This window comes from Chinchilla lanigera, unplaced genomic scaffold (genome assembly GCF_000276665.1).
Source record: "Chinchilla lanigera isolate Chin_1 unplaced genomic scaffold, ChiLan1.0 scaffold00005, whole genome shotgun sequence".
NCBI classification, from domain to species: domain Eukaryota; kingdom Metazoa; phylum Chordata; class Mammalia; order Rodentia; family Chinchillidae; genus Chinchilla; species Chinchilla lanigera.
The window spans coordinates 6887150-6902517 of NW_004955406.1; the positions used below are offsets into that span (position 1 = coordinate 6887150).

Genomic DNA, 15368 nt, shown 5'->3' on the forward strand with positions numbered 1-15368 from the left:
GGCCTCCGCCACACGCGCAAGCGCCGCCCGCGGGAGGCTGCTCCGAGGCCGCACGGCCGCCGACGCGGGCGGGCGCTGAGAGAAGCCGCGGGATCTACCTTCCGTCTGGCAGTTGCTCTTTTGTGAAGCGGAAGATTGTCTGGGGATGCCTGAGCGCACGGGCCTGGCCCCTGGGGGACGGGCTCAGGAGCCCGCCCTGCGCCTCCCAAGCTGAGCCCACCAGCGGGCCGGCCCCGGCGCCCGGGCTCGGCCTGCCGCCTCTGCTTCTGCTCCGCAGCCCGGCCTGTGCCAACGCAGCCAGCAAGGAGCTGGCAGTGCGGAGGCACAGACCGCGTGCCTGGCTGGGGGCTTTTGTTTTTAAAATGGAGGCGCTGTTGTCCGCAGGGGTTTCCCAGCCTGCACAGCAGGAGCAGGGGCCATGACTGGGCACCGTGGCCAGGCCTGTGAGAGGCTCCAGCTGCTGCATGCTGTCACCCAGAGCACCCCTCCTTCCCTTTCTCTCCTGGCTGCTATTCAGAAATCTTAATTTAGGCCACATGCCTATTTGGTTCTCAAAGGAACCAAGTCCCTTGAAGGGAGAAGGCCTCTCCTCCTCCCTCAGAGCAGGCTGCCATGACACTGCCGCCCTGCCCTGGATTTCAAGGTCTCCCGCTCTGCCCAGGACCGCGCAGCCTGCGCACATAGAAGCGCGCTGGTTGGAACAGGTAAAAGTTGATTGATGACAGAGAGATGGTGCTAAAGTGGCGGATTCCAAAGCAATCCTAGTATTTGCTTTCTCTGCCACCTTCCTAAAGACCACCGTGGCTTCCCGGGCGACATGGGCCATTGTGCGAACTTATCCTACTTCTAAAAAACTTAGAGCAAGGAGTGTTGGAACCCTCAGCCGGTTCTTCTGCCACTCTAAAAATCCAAAATTTTGCAGCCCAAATATTAAAAAATCGACTTAGCTCATTCCTTCTCCCCCACGGAGGCACAGAACTGGGCAGGATCGGGCTCTTCTGCTGCCGGAGCCCACTAGAAACCAACGAGCCCTCCAGCAGGCCCTAATCACTCTGATCTGTCATGGACCTTCTAGCTGGAAGAGTTACGCCATTATATTATCCCGACACTCATCACTGTGCGGAGGACCCCCTTTTACTAAATGATTTATTACTCTTAGCAGAATTCCTTTGGCTGCAGATTTTATTTTTGAGTCACTCTGTTCAGCTCAATTGGTCGCCTTCAGTTACCGTGGCAACCAGCAGATGGGGTTCTTTGACAAGGGTCAGCGGGAAGGCTGCCTCCGTGTAGACAGCGGAGGAGCGAAATAAAAAGCTTTCGGCATTGACAGTTCTGCAGTGGATGGCCAAGAGTTGTTATCAAATTACTTGCATTAAAACCTAATTAAGATGTGTGCCAATAAGTGCACTGTAGTGATTGAATCTGGTTACTTAGCTGCTGTGGGCTCGCTCTTACTCGATCACACCTCGGTGACCAATGTGCCTACCCCAAGGATGAAGGAAATTGAGGAAAGCCTCACTTGCTGCGCTCCAGGAGGGCCAGAGCTTCTGGGAGCAGCAGGAGGACTCATTAGAATAGAATCTTCCCCCAAACACAATACTGTCTGGCCAAAACCTAGGCGGCAACTGAGCAGGACCCGAACACATCTCATAGTCTGGCGTCTTCCTGTAAGACCGTCATCGCTTTCATTGCAAAGAGCATTCATCAGAATAAAAGCGATCTTGTAAGTGTGTTCCAGGTTAAAGAGGTCTAAAGAGACAGGACAACTAAGTGCACAGGGTCTTTCCTGGGGGAGCAAAAGGGACAGTTTTAGGTCAGATGACAAAATTCAGAACTGAGTAGTTTAGGTAAAGGTTTTATGTCAATACTACATTTACTGTTGTTGATAATAGACTTCCACAAGAGAAGAGCTTTGTCTTCAGGAAACCCACACTGCAGCATTAGGAGGAAAGGGTGGTGTGAACCTTAGTGTCCGTGGCTCAGGAGAAGTGCTGCATGTGTGCACAGGAAGACAAGGAAGCGGGCAGCACAGCACTCAGGAGGCTGAGGCGGGAGGATTGCTTGAGCCTAGGAGTTGGAGACCAGCCTGGGCAATGTAGCCTCTGTCTCAGGAAGAAGGAGAGGGGTGTAATTAAAATGGGGCAAGATTATCACAATGGGTGGATTCGGATAAAGGCTATGTAGTGTTGTTGGTATTCTTGCAACATTTTGTAAGTTCGCCATGATTTACAAATAATCTTCTTTGAGGAGGGGTTGTTTAGGTGTAGGGTGAGGTAAGGTACGGCACATCGGGCAGCGTGGCTTTTCCCAACAGTGCTTCTGTGGGGCTCTGATTCCAGTGCAGCCTGGATTCTACTCTGCCAAGATTCTGGTTTGAGACAGCTTGTACTCCTCTGCCCTGTTTTATTTGCACAGTGGCTCTGCACTCACTGTGACTCTGCTTTTGCTTAAAAGAAAGGGCTGGTTCTTCCAAGTCCCAAATTCCCTCCCCTCCCCTCCTCTTCCCTTTCCCCTTCTCCTTTGCAGTGGTGGGAGGCGGACGCAGGACCTCACGTGTGCTATGCAAGGGCTCCATCCCTTGAGCACTGGGGAGTCCAGGTCCAAAATCCTTGACATGTCCTCATCTATCCTCGTTGTCTGGGTGTCAAGGTCCCTTATCCAAACCCACTGCTTCAAAGGTGTGACAAGCTCAGCTGGGGTCACACAGCACCTGTGCTTTCAAAGGGGGCCCAGGTGACAGTGCAGCACGTGTGCCCAGTTCCTAAAGGTGAAGGCATCCTCCTCAGTGGAAGCACTGGTTTCAACAGCCGGTGTCAGAGCCCTGGGTGATGTCAGGGATTTCAGGGATCTGCAAGAGGCCTCCATACCTGACCGCCTTGCCCCCGCCGCTGCTGTGCGAGCAACAGGCTTCCCAGTGCGGCCTTCTGAGCCTCCTGTTTTTGCATCCTCCGTGTCAACCATGGTCTGTGGACAAGGTCACCACTAGCCCGAGTGTGTGTCCTGGCCCGAGGCCTGTCCCCAGACTGTCCATCGCTGCTCTGAAGATACCAGCCGACACTGTTTAGAAACGTGTATGGCAATTGGAAAATGATCCCTTATTTAATTATACTTCATGAAACCATCAGACTGCTATAGTTGGAAAAGTAAGAAGAAAAGAACAAACCAAATCCAGTCTCTTTACTGAGCTGGTTGGAAAAGCGCTGGTGAGGGCTTTTGATCTTCCTCGCATCCCAAGGCCCCGGGAAATGAGCCTGGGCCGCCTTCTGCAGACTGTTGCCAGTGTCTTCCCTTTCTCAAGGTCCTTCCCTTCGACTGCATGGTAGTGGACACGGAGCTTTGGCAGGGCTTTCACACAAGTGTGTGTGTGTGTGTGTGTGTGTGTGTGTGTGCGCGCTGCCCATGCACGTGCATGCTCGCGATTGAACCACGCGCTAGGCAGGCCCTCTACCACTGAGCCACACTCACAGCTTTAAAAATCCATTTTTAAATAGCCCTGGCCTGGAGGGCCTCGGTGTAGCTCTGTGGTAGAGCACTTGCCTCGGCATCAAACAGAAAAAGAAAAGAAAAAGAAAACATTCTGCAATGCTGTCGAAGTTCATCAGATTTGAAGTCAGAAAACATGTGTTCTGAGCCTGAGACTTGTGCAGACAGGCTGCGGGGCTGCGCACCACTCGCTCGTCCCCTGTAGGGGCTGAGCTGACGGTTCGCAGGGCGCCGCTCGGCTCTGACACCGGGATTGGTGTGCAGAGAGGGCCGGGTCTTCCCAGTCAGTGCCCACACAGCCTCCTGTGTTACCTCCACGGCCCAGTGGAGTTTGGGGCATGAAAATGAAAAGGGCAGTCTGGGAACATAAATCCTCGTTATCAAAGGTGTAAACTCTCCCCAGAATCGCATCTCTTCAGGATGAATTACTCCATTGAAAGTGCGGTGGAACGGAGTGGATTTGGGCGCAGGAAATTTAAGTGGCTGTGCAGTCGTTGAAAGCGCCTGGACTTTCTGAGCGAGGATGAAGGGTCAGAGCGAGGTCCAGGTCCCTGAGCACGCTGCCTACTCACACTGGGTCTGTGCGACCGCATCGGTGAGGCGGAATTCCGGAAAATACAGCAGCAATTTTTAATTATTGGAACAAAGTGTACAACTTTAAATTAGCACAGTTTAGTAGCCAAAATTAATTACCTAAAGCAGTAATTATGGTAATTGGGCTCTCAGAACCTCAACTTGGTGCACTATTCAGTGACTGCATTGCTGGTGGTATTCGGAGACGGGAATGCAGCACGATTCTGTGAAGCTGTAACGTTGTAGAAATGCAGAGCTGGAAGAAAACACGCTCCTCTTCTGGCCTGAGGCTGGCAAACATTTTCTCTAAAAGGTCAGGTGAGAAATATTTTAGGCTCTGTCAAAGTGTCGTGGCCATTTTGGTGCAGAAGCATTGCTAGATGATCCTCGAATGAGCGGACGGCCGTGTTTCCGTGAAAGATTATATAGGGGCACTGGAAGTTGAATTTCACACAGTGTTCACATAGTAGGCTCTTTTTTACTTTGTTCAATCACTTGAAAATATAAAAACAATTTTCAGCTGCTAGAGGGTACAAAAGTGGGCAGTGGGCCAGGTTGGATTGGGCCTGCGGTCTGAGGTTTCCTGACCTCGGTTCTTCATCGCCTCATTTCCTATGAGGAAACCAGGATTCAAACTGATCCCAGAATGTGCTGAAGTTCTCGCGACTGATGCCAAAACATTTTCGGAACAGACTAGGATAGTTTTCATTGAGGCAGTTGGTTGTTTTGATCCAAAATTGAAGCCACACAAAAATTATTCTCCAGATAACTCATTTTGTATGTGTGATTAATACCGTGAATCCTAATGTACCAGTGGTTCTTACACTTGAGAATTCACCGGAGCCGCCCAGGGAGGGATTACTGAAATGCGCGCTGCTTGGCCCAGCCCCGTGTTCAGGGAGGTGCTGTTTTCCCCGTTGCACAAGTGGAGAACCTGAATGGAGGGAGATCAAGCCTCTGGCCCAGGGTGAAATAGCTGGTTTGTGATAGGAGTTTGAATTCATATCCCCTGCCTTTAAGTCCAGGACTCATTCAGTGATTCCACAGTTCTTTTAACTAAACAGCAGATTCCATCAGAATCATAATTCCATACAATTTATTTCGTTTATATGACATACTTTTTCTGGAACACAGTTATGACGTACTAAAGCACACCCGATTACAGGATGAAATCAGCAGTCTGAGATTTAGTATAAGCACTGGGAAGTCTCTTGCTGTTCTGCAGCTTAAATGGCAGGCAGCTTGCTGAGTACAAGAGACAGAACCTGAAGAGGTCCTGCTCTTGCTGGGGAACTTGGTGGAGCTGTGGGAGGGGTGGACAAGCAGTGCCCGAAGTCACACTTCATGCAAGGGAGGAGCCAGAGGGACTTGGCAAGGATGGGCAATAGGCAAAGTCTTAAAGACCCGGGACCTGGAGCTGGTCACAAGGACAGAAAGCAGAGGGCGCGTGCGTGCGTGCGTGCGTGCGTGCGTGCGTGCGTGCGTAGTTGTAGTGGCGGCGGCCTGGGGCATTTGTGCAGCATGGTTAGGAGGACATGGTAAGGGGCGGGCAGGGACAAGGCAGGGGGCTGTGGACATCGTGAGTGGCTTCGGTCCTGGCTCTGCCCCTTCCTCCCTCTGCACATGGGGAGGTGACTTCCTCCTCTGTGCCTCAGTCTCCTGGGCATGGAATACAGGTAACACATGCTGTGTAGTATTGTTACAAGGATAAATCAGCTCATGAGTGCAAAATGCTTACAGGCCTAGGCATTTAGTAAATAAACGCTCAGTACATATTAGAGCACATTCCTGCGAAAAGTACAGAACTGAGTGAGGATTTTGCAGTTCAAATATCTGCACCTTTTAAATGCAGATGTGGTTTGGGAACCACTGTCCTTCGTTTCCGCGCAGAGCGTCCTCTCCCTGGGAAGCGGCAGGGCCTGAGCGCTCTGAGAAGCGGGAGAGGCGAGGAGAAGCCGTGGAAAGAGAACTTTGCCTGAGTCAGGGTGACCGGAGGGAAGCGCTCTGGTCTGAAAACATTTCAGAACAAGACATTTTGCCACGACCACCAAAAGGGAAACCCCCAGAGAGATACCCACGGTAGCCCAGAGGACGCTCCCAGGTCAAATGCTTGAGCGCCACTCCACCGTCCAACAGAAAGCTTAGGCGCGGGAGGATGCCAGGCACCCGGGGGACGAAGGGACCGGCCTGGAGAAGAAACGCTCCTGTTGTGGCCCTGTGGGATGAACTGGGCTCCCAAGTGCTCATTTGGTTATTATACCTCATATCTTACTTATACACTGCATATATTTTGTATGTATCACATACAACATAAAAAATTTAAATATATGTATTCACTTGCTTTCACAGTATTCATAGCAAATGAATGTCTGCAGCACAGGACCAGAGCTGGCAGCTTGCACCACTTCTGTTTTGCATAAGATATTTTTCCCAGCCCACTCAGCTCTATAAAGTTGTTTTGTATTTCACCACTTGCTCCATCTTATCTTCAAGTCTTGCATATTTTTGTAAAGTGCTGGTTCTGATGATGCCTGTGGGGTGTGGCTGTGAGGGTCGCTGTTGGACCCGAGATGTGCCCGGCCCGCACACCTGGGAGCCCCTGGAGCCTTCATCTGCATCTGTACCTTTAGGAACCTGGGCCTCTTTGTTGCCATGGTAACCACGGCCTTCTGAGCCTAAAATTCCTGGCCCCAGCGTGCCTGTCCTGCTCAGGATGGCAGCTGTACACCTGCAGGCACGGCAGGCCGGGCCTTGTGCCCCAGAGTAGGGCAGCAACCACAGCGTGGGTGCAGCGCTGCCTGGAGTGACCTTTCTGTGGAGCTGTTGACCCCACGTGCCCCGTGAGGGCAGGGGAGCACGGGCACTTCATGGGACAAGGGACAAGGCCTAGGACAGCAGCAGAGCTCACAGGCACCTGCGCGCATGACTGTGCAGGGCAGAGGCCGTGCACACCAAGTAGTCCCTGGAGGGGCTGGAAGCGCAGAGGAAGCCATGCTGGGCAGCGATGAGATGCAGGCCGGGGGCAGGGTCTAAATCAGGGGCTGAACTTTGAAATCTCAGGGTTCTGCCCCGGTCCCGTGGCAGGGAGCCCTTGTGTGGTCTGCACGCTGCCTGGGGCTTCTTCTGGGGTGCAGCTCTCACACCCAGCGCAGGCCCCAGGAGGTCAGTGCCGCTCGTCACATCCACACTTTAATGCCGTGGAAGGGACACAGCTAAGAACAAGAAACATGAACAGAATGGGGAAGTGCAGTCTCTCAAAATGACAGTGACGCTGAGAGCCGGCCACTGAACGGGCGCGCCCCACCCTGGGGAGACCCGGAGGAGCAACACCGGAGGAGCCGGAGGGCAGAGTGGCCAGGAGGTGGGGCTGAGATGCCCTGCGCCTTCCTAGCTCAGCCCCAGCTGGGGTCTTGCACTTTTTCTCTGCAAATGGTCCTGCCTCAACCAGAGGGGATACTGAGCCCGTCACCTGCCGGAGGCACCTGCTCCCCAGGAATCCGCCGTCTTCTGCCTTGTGGTCCCCTCTCCTTCAGAGCTGCCTGCCCCGGCTCAGTCGCTCCTGTCCTCTGCTCTCCCTGTGGCTGCTGTCCCCTCAGCCCGGATCCTGCCCATAACAGCCCCTTGCCCACCTTCGTGTGCTGAGGTGGGATTTCACACAGGCAGCTCCTCCTCCCCTGTCAGCTTCTCTAGCTTTTCCTCCTCCCTCCTGAGTCGTCTGTCCCCACGCCAGCTTCCCTGTGGTTTCCCAGGCCTCCCATGCGGCTGCTCAGTAAGGCCGGGACCTATGGGCCCTCAGCCCACCCACTGCAGCAGAGGTTCTCACGGGGAGGCTGTGGGAGCTCCAGAGCTGCAGGCAGTGGAACCCCAGGGACTCTCCCCGGGGAGGAAATCCCTGCCCTAGACCCACTCCGCCTCCCGGCAGGCTTGGCCTGCACAGCTGGACTGCAGCCTAGCCACGCCTCGGCCCGGAAGCGGCGTAGCTGTGTCCCACAGGCTCCCTGGATGTGCCCTGACCCAGGCCTGCCGCTCCTCCCGTCTTCTCCGGGTAAGGTGCCTCCTGGCCAGCAGGACAGAGTCTGTTTGTGAGTTGGGCTCCTAGCTCCCCTGGGCCTAGCGTTCCCTTGCCCTGCTGGCCCACAGCCTCTCGCCCGGCCCACGGTACAAACGAAGTTTCCCAACTCCCCAGCCCACCCCTTCACAGCCCCAAGCCCCGCCAGACCAGCACCCGCTCATCTCTTCACACCCCAGCTTGCCAGCTGGGTGGCTTTGGGCTGGTCATTTATCCCGTCTGTGCCTCAGTGTCCCATCCTTAAAACAGAGATAATAATTAGTGCCTGGCTGCCTCATGGAACTGCTGTGGGCACTAAAGGTAATAAATTGCTCAGCGCTTGCCCTGCGCATAGTGAGTGTCCAGGGTGTGGAGACGGGGACAGCTTCCTCCTGAGTAGGCCGAGCCTTTGCAGACCTTCGCTGTGTTGGTCCTTCCTCTTTGTAGCCCAGGCTGGCCTCAAACTCACAACGATCCTCCTGCCTCAGCCTCCTGAATGCTGGGGTTACAGGTGTGCACCACCACACCCAGCACCTTCCTCTTTATGCCTTCACCTACTGTTTAAATTTAGCCCCTGTTGGGCAGCTCTGGCACTGTCAGTCTGTCCTCAAGGGGCCGAGAATGCCTCGAGGGCAGCCATCTGTAACTCCTGCAGTTGGCTACCTTTGTGCTTTTTTCTGATTTGGACCCTAGGTGTTTCCTACAGGCCTAGGTCGCAGGCCCGCAGCGCTAGTGGGGGGTGATAGCACTTTCAGGAGGTGGGGCCTATGGAAGGAAGCTGGGCCACAAGGAGGCCCTGGAAGGGGTCCTGGGGCCGGTGCTTTTCCTCTCTCTGCTGCATGAGGCGAGCAGCTGCCCCACAGCACCACTGTGAGGGATTGCGCAGGCCCAAGGCAAGCAGCGCCATGGACTGAAACCTCCAAAACCGAGCGAGATAAACCTTGCATCCTTTTAATTTAGCTCAGGTCTTGGTCTCAGCGACAGGAAGCTGACTGACACGGTGCTTGGCCCTTGAGAAGTGTTTGCCATGGGTAGGTGGGTTTGGTGAATGACCTCTGTGGGGAAACCACCCAGGCACTGCCTGGATTCGACACCATGCTCTTCCAAGACTCGTGCAGGTTAACCCATCAGGCACAGTTTTCTCATCTGTAAAATGGGGGTGGTGATGCTCGAAGGTCCTGAGAGGATTGTGGTGAACTTTTAACTGGGCAATCAATAAGCCCTGGGACTCAGCAAATGTTGGCTGTTCCCAGCCGGGGTCGTCAAAGCCATGGGCAGTTGACATCATGAACGTAGGTCTTGGTGGAGCTTAGAATCAGATCCGTGTGGAGTGACGGGAGAGGCTACTCCAAGCGAGGGGGCACGGCCGCAGAGAGCGCAGAAACTACCGAGAGGAGCTTCCTGGAGTGCTGGAGTCGGCTTGAAAACTAGCACGGTGGCCAGCGCCTGTACTCACAGCTCCGGGAAGGCCGAGGAGGAGGAGGACGGCCTGAGCCCAGGAGTTTGAGGCCAGCGTGGGTGACACACAGCTAACAGGGCTGGGTGCCGCTGAGGTTAAGCCAAAGCCCACGTTGCCAGGGTGAGGGGCGGCTGGCCGGAGGAAGCCGCCGTGGACAGATGAGGGCAATAGTTTCAGTGAATTAGCAGGTCTGGCGGGGAGAGCCCATCAGCAGGGACAAATTTGGTATCTTTAAAGACATCTGGTCAGCAGTGGCCGTGCTTGTGATTGACGGGCGATTAATAATGGAAAAGCCTTAGATCAGTGTTTCCATCCGAAACCCACTTCTCCACCGTCTGCGCAGCCCGCCAGGGCCGGTCCAGCTGGACAACGGCTTCTCCTTTTGACCTCTGCCTGTGAGTTTTGCTGTAGTTTTCCCTCTCCGTTCTCAAATCATGTGCGTTTTCTAACGGGCAGCCTGTTGTGAAGGCTCACATTTGCTCCAGGGCCATTCAGCTTAACAAATGGGTCCCGAGGTCCCACTGAAGCCGGAGCCGCGGCCTAGACTCCAGCCCGGGGTGCCCTCGGAGCCGCCCTGCGCCCTGCTGCGTGTGCAGCTTGCCTGGGGCTCGGGCAATGCTTGTTGAATGCTTGGTGTCGGCTGAGGCACTGCCAGGGGTGGGTGGCACCACTAGGAGGTGGGGCTTGGTGGGAGAAGTTAGGTGACAGGGTGTGGCCTTGGTGGGGCAGGGCAGGGGGCCCTGTCCCTTCCCGTCTCTGCCTCCCGCTCTGAGGGGAGGCCTTCCTCTCCCACGCCCCCCACTGGGCTGAAGGGAAGCCACAGACTGAAAGCCCGGGCACCATGGCAGAAGGGGTCATGTCCTTTGGCCCTGCGCCTAGACTACCTCAGCTGTCCTGTCGCAGGGGCGAAGAGCTGACCTGCTCCCCGGAGCCCCCGGGGCCGTCCCCATCTCTAATTCTGCGCCCGCTTCTTCTCCAGGCTCAGGAAGCTGGACGAGCACGGCCAGGCCACAGCCCGGCAGCTGGTGCAGCTGCTTAGCAGACAGAACCAGCTTCTGCTGGACAGACAGAGCCTGTCGGAAGAGGTGGACCGGCTGCGGGCCCAGGTATGGGGGCCCCAGCAAAGGGTGCGAGCGCAGATGGGTTCCCATTTGGGGTGCACCCCGGGTTCCCCGTGTCACTGCGTCCGCTCAGCTCGGAGCGGAGATGGCACCTTGTGTGGAAGGGACACCGAGACCTGAGCTGAGCCTGGTCCCCAACAGACCCGGGCCCTGGGTCACCCGGCCACACTGGGCATGCGGCGCTGGCCGGGGTGCCGTTGGGGCGCACTGCAGGTGTCGGGGAGGCAGGGCGGCCCTGGCAAGGACAGGTGGGCCCCCTTAGCGCCTCCTCCTGAACCGGGTGGTGAGAGTCAGGAGGGCTCCTGGGGCCCGCACGCTTCCTGGGGCTCACGAAGCTGCAGGAGCACGGCCAGGCCACAGCCCGGCAGCTGGTGCAGCTGCTCAGCGGACAGAAGCGGCTTCTGCCTCACTCGGAGAGCCTACCCTTGCTCTCTTGCCAGCCAGATTGACGTGATTGTCTCCATTTTGCAGATAGGGAAACTGAGGCTCAAAGAAACCTAGGCAGCTAGGGAGTAGGGATACTACAAATGGAACCCAGGTCTGACTGAACAGCCCAGGCCTTCCCCGTCCTGGTTAGATCATCGGGGGAAGAGTCCAGGTGCGCCTGGAGCCCGAGTGAAACTCTGCTTCTGAATTGCTCTCTGGCCGTCCGCGAGGCTGTGCTTTTTGCCAGTCTAGCACTTCTTAGCCCACAGAGGTGCCGTGCGGCTGCGGGAGGCGTCGGCCTGGACCTGCACTGCACCGCGGTGCTCGGCGAGGCCCCAGGGTTCCCGCAGCCAGTGCTCGGACGGTTCCTGGGAGGGGAAAAGGCTGAGAAAGTGTCTTCCCCTCTCAGGATGACGCGAGGCCATCAAGGAGCCCCCGCCCCGCGGCCGCGAGGGCCCTGCGCGCTCGTTTGCACCCGAGAGCAGCACAGCCGGGCGCTGGCGGCGAGCTGAGGCCGCACCGCAGAGGCAGGCCGGCCCCCCACCGCGCCGGGCGCCCGCGCCTGCCAGCGGCTCGTCCCTGCACGGGACCCGGGGACCCCCGGGAGACCCCGTGCGGGGACGTGAAGTCTGGGAGCCCCCAAGTGTCGGGGCCAGAATGACCAGACTGATTCTAAACAGCGACACTGTCACGAGGGCCTGGCCAAGTCACGTGCACGTCTCCCGGGCCTCAGTTTCCCCGTCTGCCCGAGGGCATCGCGAAAGGGATGTGGGAAGCGGGATGCACCACCACGAGGGTCCAAGGGACTTAGCCTGAGGAAATGTCGGGGTCTCTTTCTCCTCCTTCCCCCATCGCGAGGGCCCCGGGAGATGACTGCCCAGGGAAGGGGCGGGGCGGGAGCTGAGGAAGCCCTGGCCTGGCAGCGTCTCTCGGCGGGCGGCGAGGCCCCTTTCCCTTACGCCGGAGCGGCCCCGACCCATGGCACGAGCGACTTCCGGCCTCCGGGACTCAGAAAGTCCGAGGCCTCGGGCCGGAAGGGGCTCCGAGCGTGCGCGAGGTCCAGGGTCCTCTGCTTCCGCCCGCCGCTGCCTGCTCTGCGGCCCTGTCCGATCCGAGCTCGGATCACTGGCGCTTAGGGGCCTCTGCCTGGGCTTTGAAAAGCTGGTCGCTGCCACATGAATCACAACATTTGCGCAAAATGCATCTTTAAAAACTCCTGAGCCTCAAAAAAAAAAAATCCCTGCGGAAAACTAGCAGGTCTTCCTTCCCTTGCTCGAAGGAACAGAAGTGATCTGCCCATCCTGAGCTATCTGATACCAGCCCATCTGGCTCAGCTCTGAAGGGGCCTTTCAGATTCACATATTACACTTGGAGTTATTTTCAGATGAGCGCGACAAAGAAATTTGGTAGAGGAAGAGTCTGCGTTCCACAGCAGGTAGCAGCACGGCCGGGTACCTGAGCTCGCGCTGCCCTCACCCCGCCCGGCCCTGCGCCGGCTCTGCCCTCCGCCCAGGTTGACCCAGGCAGGTATTTCCGGGAAGCTGCCCTCTGCGGCTCCTGGCCCTCGGCCACGCCGCCTTCCCAGGGACAGGCCTCTGGGCCTGGCTCTCGGGCATCTGAGGTTTACAGCTGTCTTCATCTCCGGTTTGGGGCTGGTGTAGCTAAAGGCTTCCATTTTCTCAGTCTGGATGAATTAAGCATAATGGCTTAATTTTGCATGTTAAACTCTAAAAAATCTCTGTCCACTCAATACTGAAAAGAGAATGGATATTTTCTGGCCCGGCAGCTGCTCTGAAGCTGAGTCACATCCCTCTAATCCACTCCTTCCTTCGTGCGGAGCCTGCTGCCTGAGCAGAGGTCACCGGAGCAGCTCAGGGCGGCCTGTGGCCTCCGACAGGAAGTGTCTGGCTGGTTCAGAAGCTTGATTATTCCCAACGGCTTCTGCTTCAGTTGTGAAACCCACACACCCGTGCATCTGGAGCGAGCTAGTCCTGCTCACCCCCGGGTGACACGAGCATCCACAGTGCTGGTGCGCGGTGGGCCAGCCTGCGCCCAGGGGGCTCCGGGCTGGACCCCAAGCCCCAGCGGGTCTGGTGCCCTGTCCCAGTGCGGGACTGACAGACACCATGGCTGCTGGAGCCTCTTGCCTTGCTATGTGGGGGAAACTCCTAGAAAATGCTTTTAGGTCACGAGATGGCCACAACCGCCCTCCCAGAGAGCAGAGACGGGGAAGCACGGACCCAGCTTGCTGTGACCACCACGCCCTGCGATCTGTGGGGTTACACTGAGTCTCCCCACGAACACACAGACAGGGCCAGGCTGTTGGCCCCTCTCTTGGGAGATAGGATCTGGCTGCCGGGGCTGAAACCTCGGCAGGGCTGGCCGCAGGGCAGCCTCTGGGGAGAGGCCTGCAGGTCCCCAGGGCTCAGGCCAAGCCTGACAGCTTGCAGCAGAGGCGGGGGCTCCAGCCAGGCGCCTGGGGGCCCTCACATCTGCCCAGGACGGGTGGAGGCAGCTGGTGAGGAAGTAGGATTCTGTTCCTGGGGAGAATGGCATCCGGGACAGCGGAAAGAACAGACAGCGTCTGTCCACGGAGAGCGTCCCCGGAAACACCCGGCGAGGGTGAGCTTATTTGGTCATGAGCGCGTGCGGCTGACGCGGTGCGGACGGCCGAGGCCCTGCACAGGCTGCTGCGCTTCGTCCTTGCCGTTCAGGCTGGGGAGGGATTCCCTCCTGGGTCCTTCGTATGAGTCACTTACAGTTTAGAAAACAGAGTCGGAAGCTGACTTGTCAGTGGTTAATCAGTTGGCCCTATGACTTTTAAGCATTCTTGGCAGTGAATGTACTTTCTAATTTGATTTAAACTTGTGCATGGATCCAGCAGCCATATGTGATTATATTCAAGATCATCGACATTATCTCATTACACCAAAGGACTCATAGAATGGAGCTGAAAAACAAGCAGGAGGCACAGACACAGACTGCGGAGGGGAGGAGAGGCCTCTGCATGAGCAGGGGCGGAGGGAGCCTCAGTCCGGCTGAGGAGCTGCTGTGAGAGGGCGGCCCACTGGCCCGGATGTGACTGCAGGTGGTCACCGCGCTGGGTCCTTCCTGGAGACCCGGGGCTTCGCCCAGCTGACTTCGGGGCTTCCACAAAGTTAGCTACCTGCAAGACAGGTGGTGCCTGAATAGAACGGCAAATACACTGAATAAAATAAATCACAAAGCCTCCTCCCGATCCAAGATTTTTTTGGAAAGAATTCTAAATAGATGAAAACAAACAATTTGATTTCCACCAAATTGTTGTTTTGTTGTTTTTATACTGATTTTCACCCGAATTGTCAGTCTCAAAAATAAACACTGATACATTCCCAGAAAATATTTTTCAAATAAAAACTGACTCTGTTAAAGTTTGCCCTGATTCTTTCAAAACTGTGTACAAGACACTGTCAACCAAAGTGACTTGCATATTTTTTTAAAATAAACTTGAACATATGCAGCTAAAATGTCATTAACTCCCTGCTGCCTGAGTGGTTTTAAGGAATGACATAAGACCCCAGGTGCTGCGTTCTAGCATAGGGCCTCGGGACCCTCGGAGAAACTTCGCCACCAACTCGAATGCAGGCCATTTCGCTGTTTCTTCACCAGGCGACCCGCGCACGACTGATGCTGAAAGCGCACGGGCTCTGTTGAAGTCAGGCTGCGCTGCTGTGCGCAGCCCGCTCTGGCCCAGAGCGAATCTCTTCAGAAGAATCATGGGAGAAAACTAAGCTGAATTGTATACGACTTCGGATACATTTGTTCCACTTATTGCTTCCTGAGTCAGACGTTCCATTTAGCAATATAAATTCACAATCAAGATTTTAAAGGGAGCTAAATATTTTAATCCAATTAGACAAGTGAACAAAACACTGAATATTACATGTAGTGTAGATAAGTGGTTCTTGCCTTTAAAAGACTGTAATTCCGTCACATTACAACCCCAAATGTCAATGTTGTCTTCATTTTTAACGCTTTCAAACACGAGGCAGCCAGAGGCTCCACTCTGCTGTGGGTGACACTGTCTGTCCTTTGGAGAGTCTGAAAAGCTATTTACCATGGAAACATGGTTCCCAGAAAACACAGACACCTGCCCGTGCGCAGAGGAAGCGCTCCTGACTTGGGGGCTCCGGGGAGCAGGGCGATGACGAGCTGGAACCCCGCGCGGCGCGGAAGGAGCTGGCACGGGGCGCCCGGCCGCCCCGACGCGGGCCCCGCT

The 15368-nt window shown here is 56.0% G+C and overlaps 1 protein-coding gene across 2 annotated transcripts in view; it reads left to right on the plus strand.

Annotated features, from left to right (window-relative positions):
- The window catches only part of Sdccag8 (serologically defined colon cancer antigen 8), a 214869-nt gene that overhangs the window by 192463 nt on the left and 7038 nt on the right, over positions 1-15368 (plus strand). For both annotated transcript variants that reach the window (XM_005374761.2, XM_005374762.2), the window contains exon 17: positions 10543-10669. In XM_005374761.2, coding sequence (XP_005374818.1) covers positions 10543-10669 — 127 coding nt within the window. The remainder of the gene's footprint in view (positions 1-10542; positions 10670-15368) is intronic.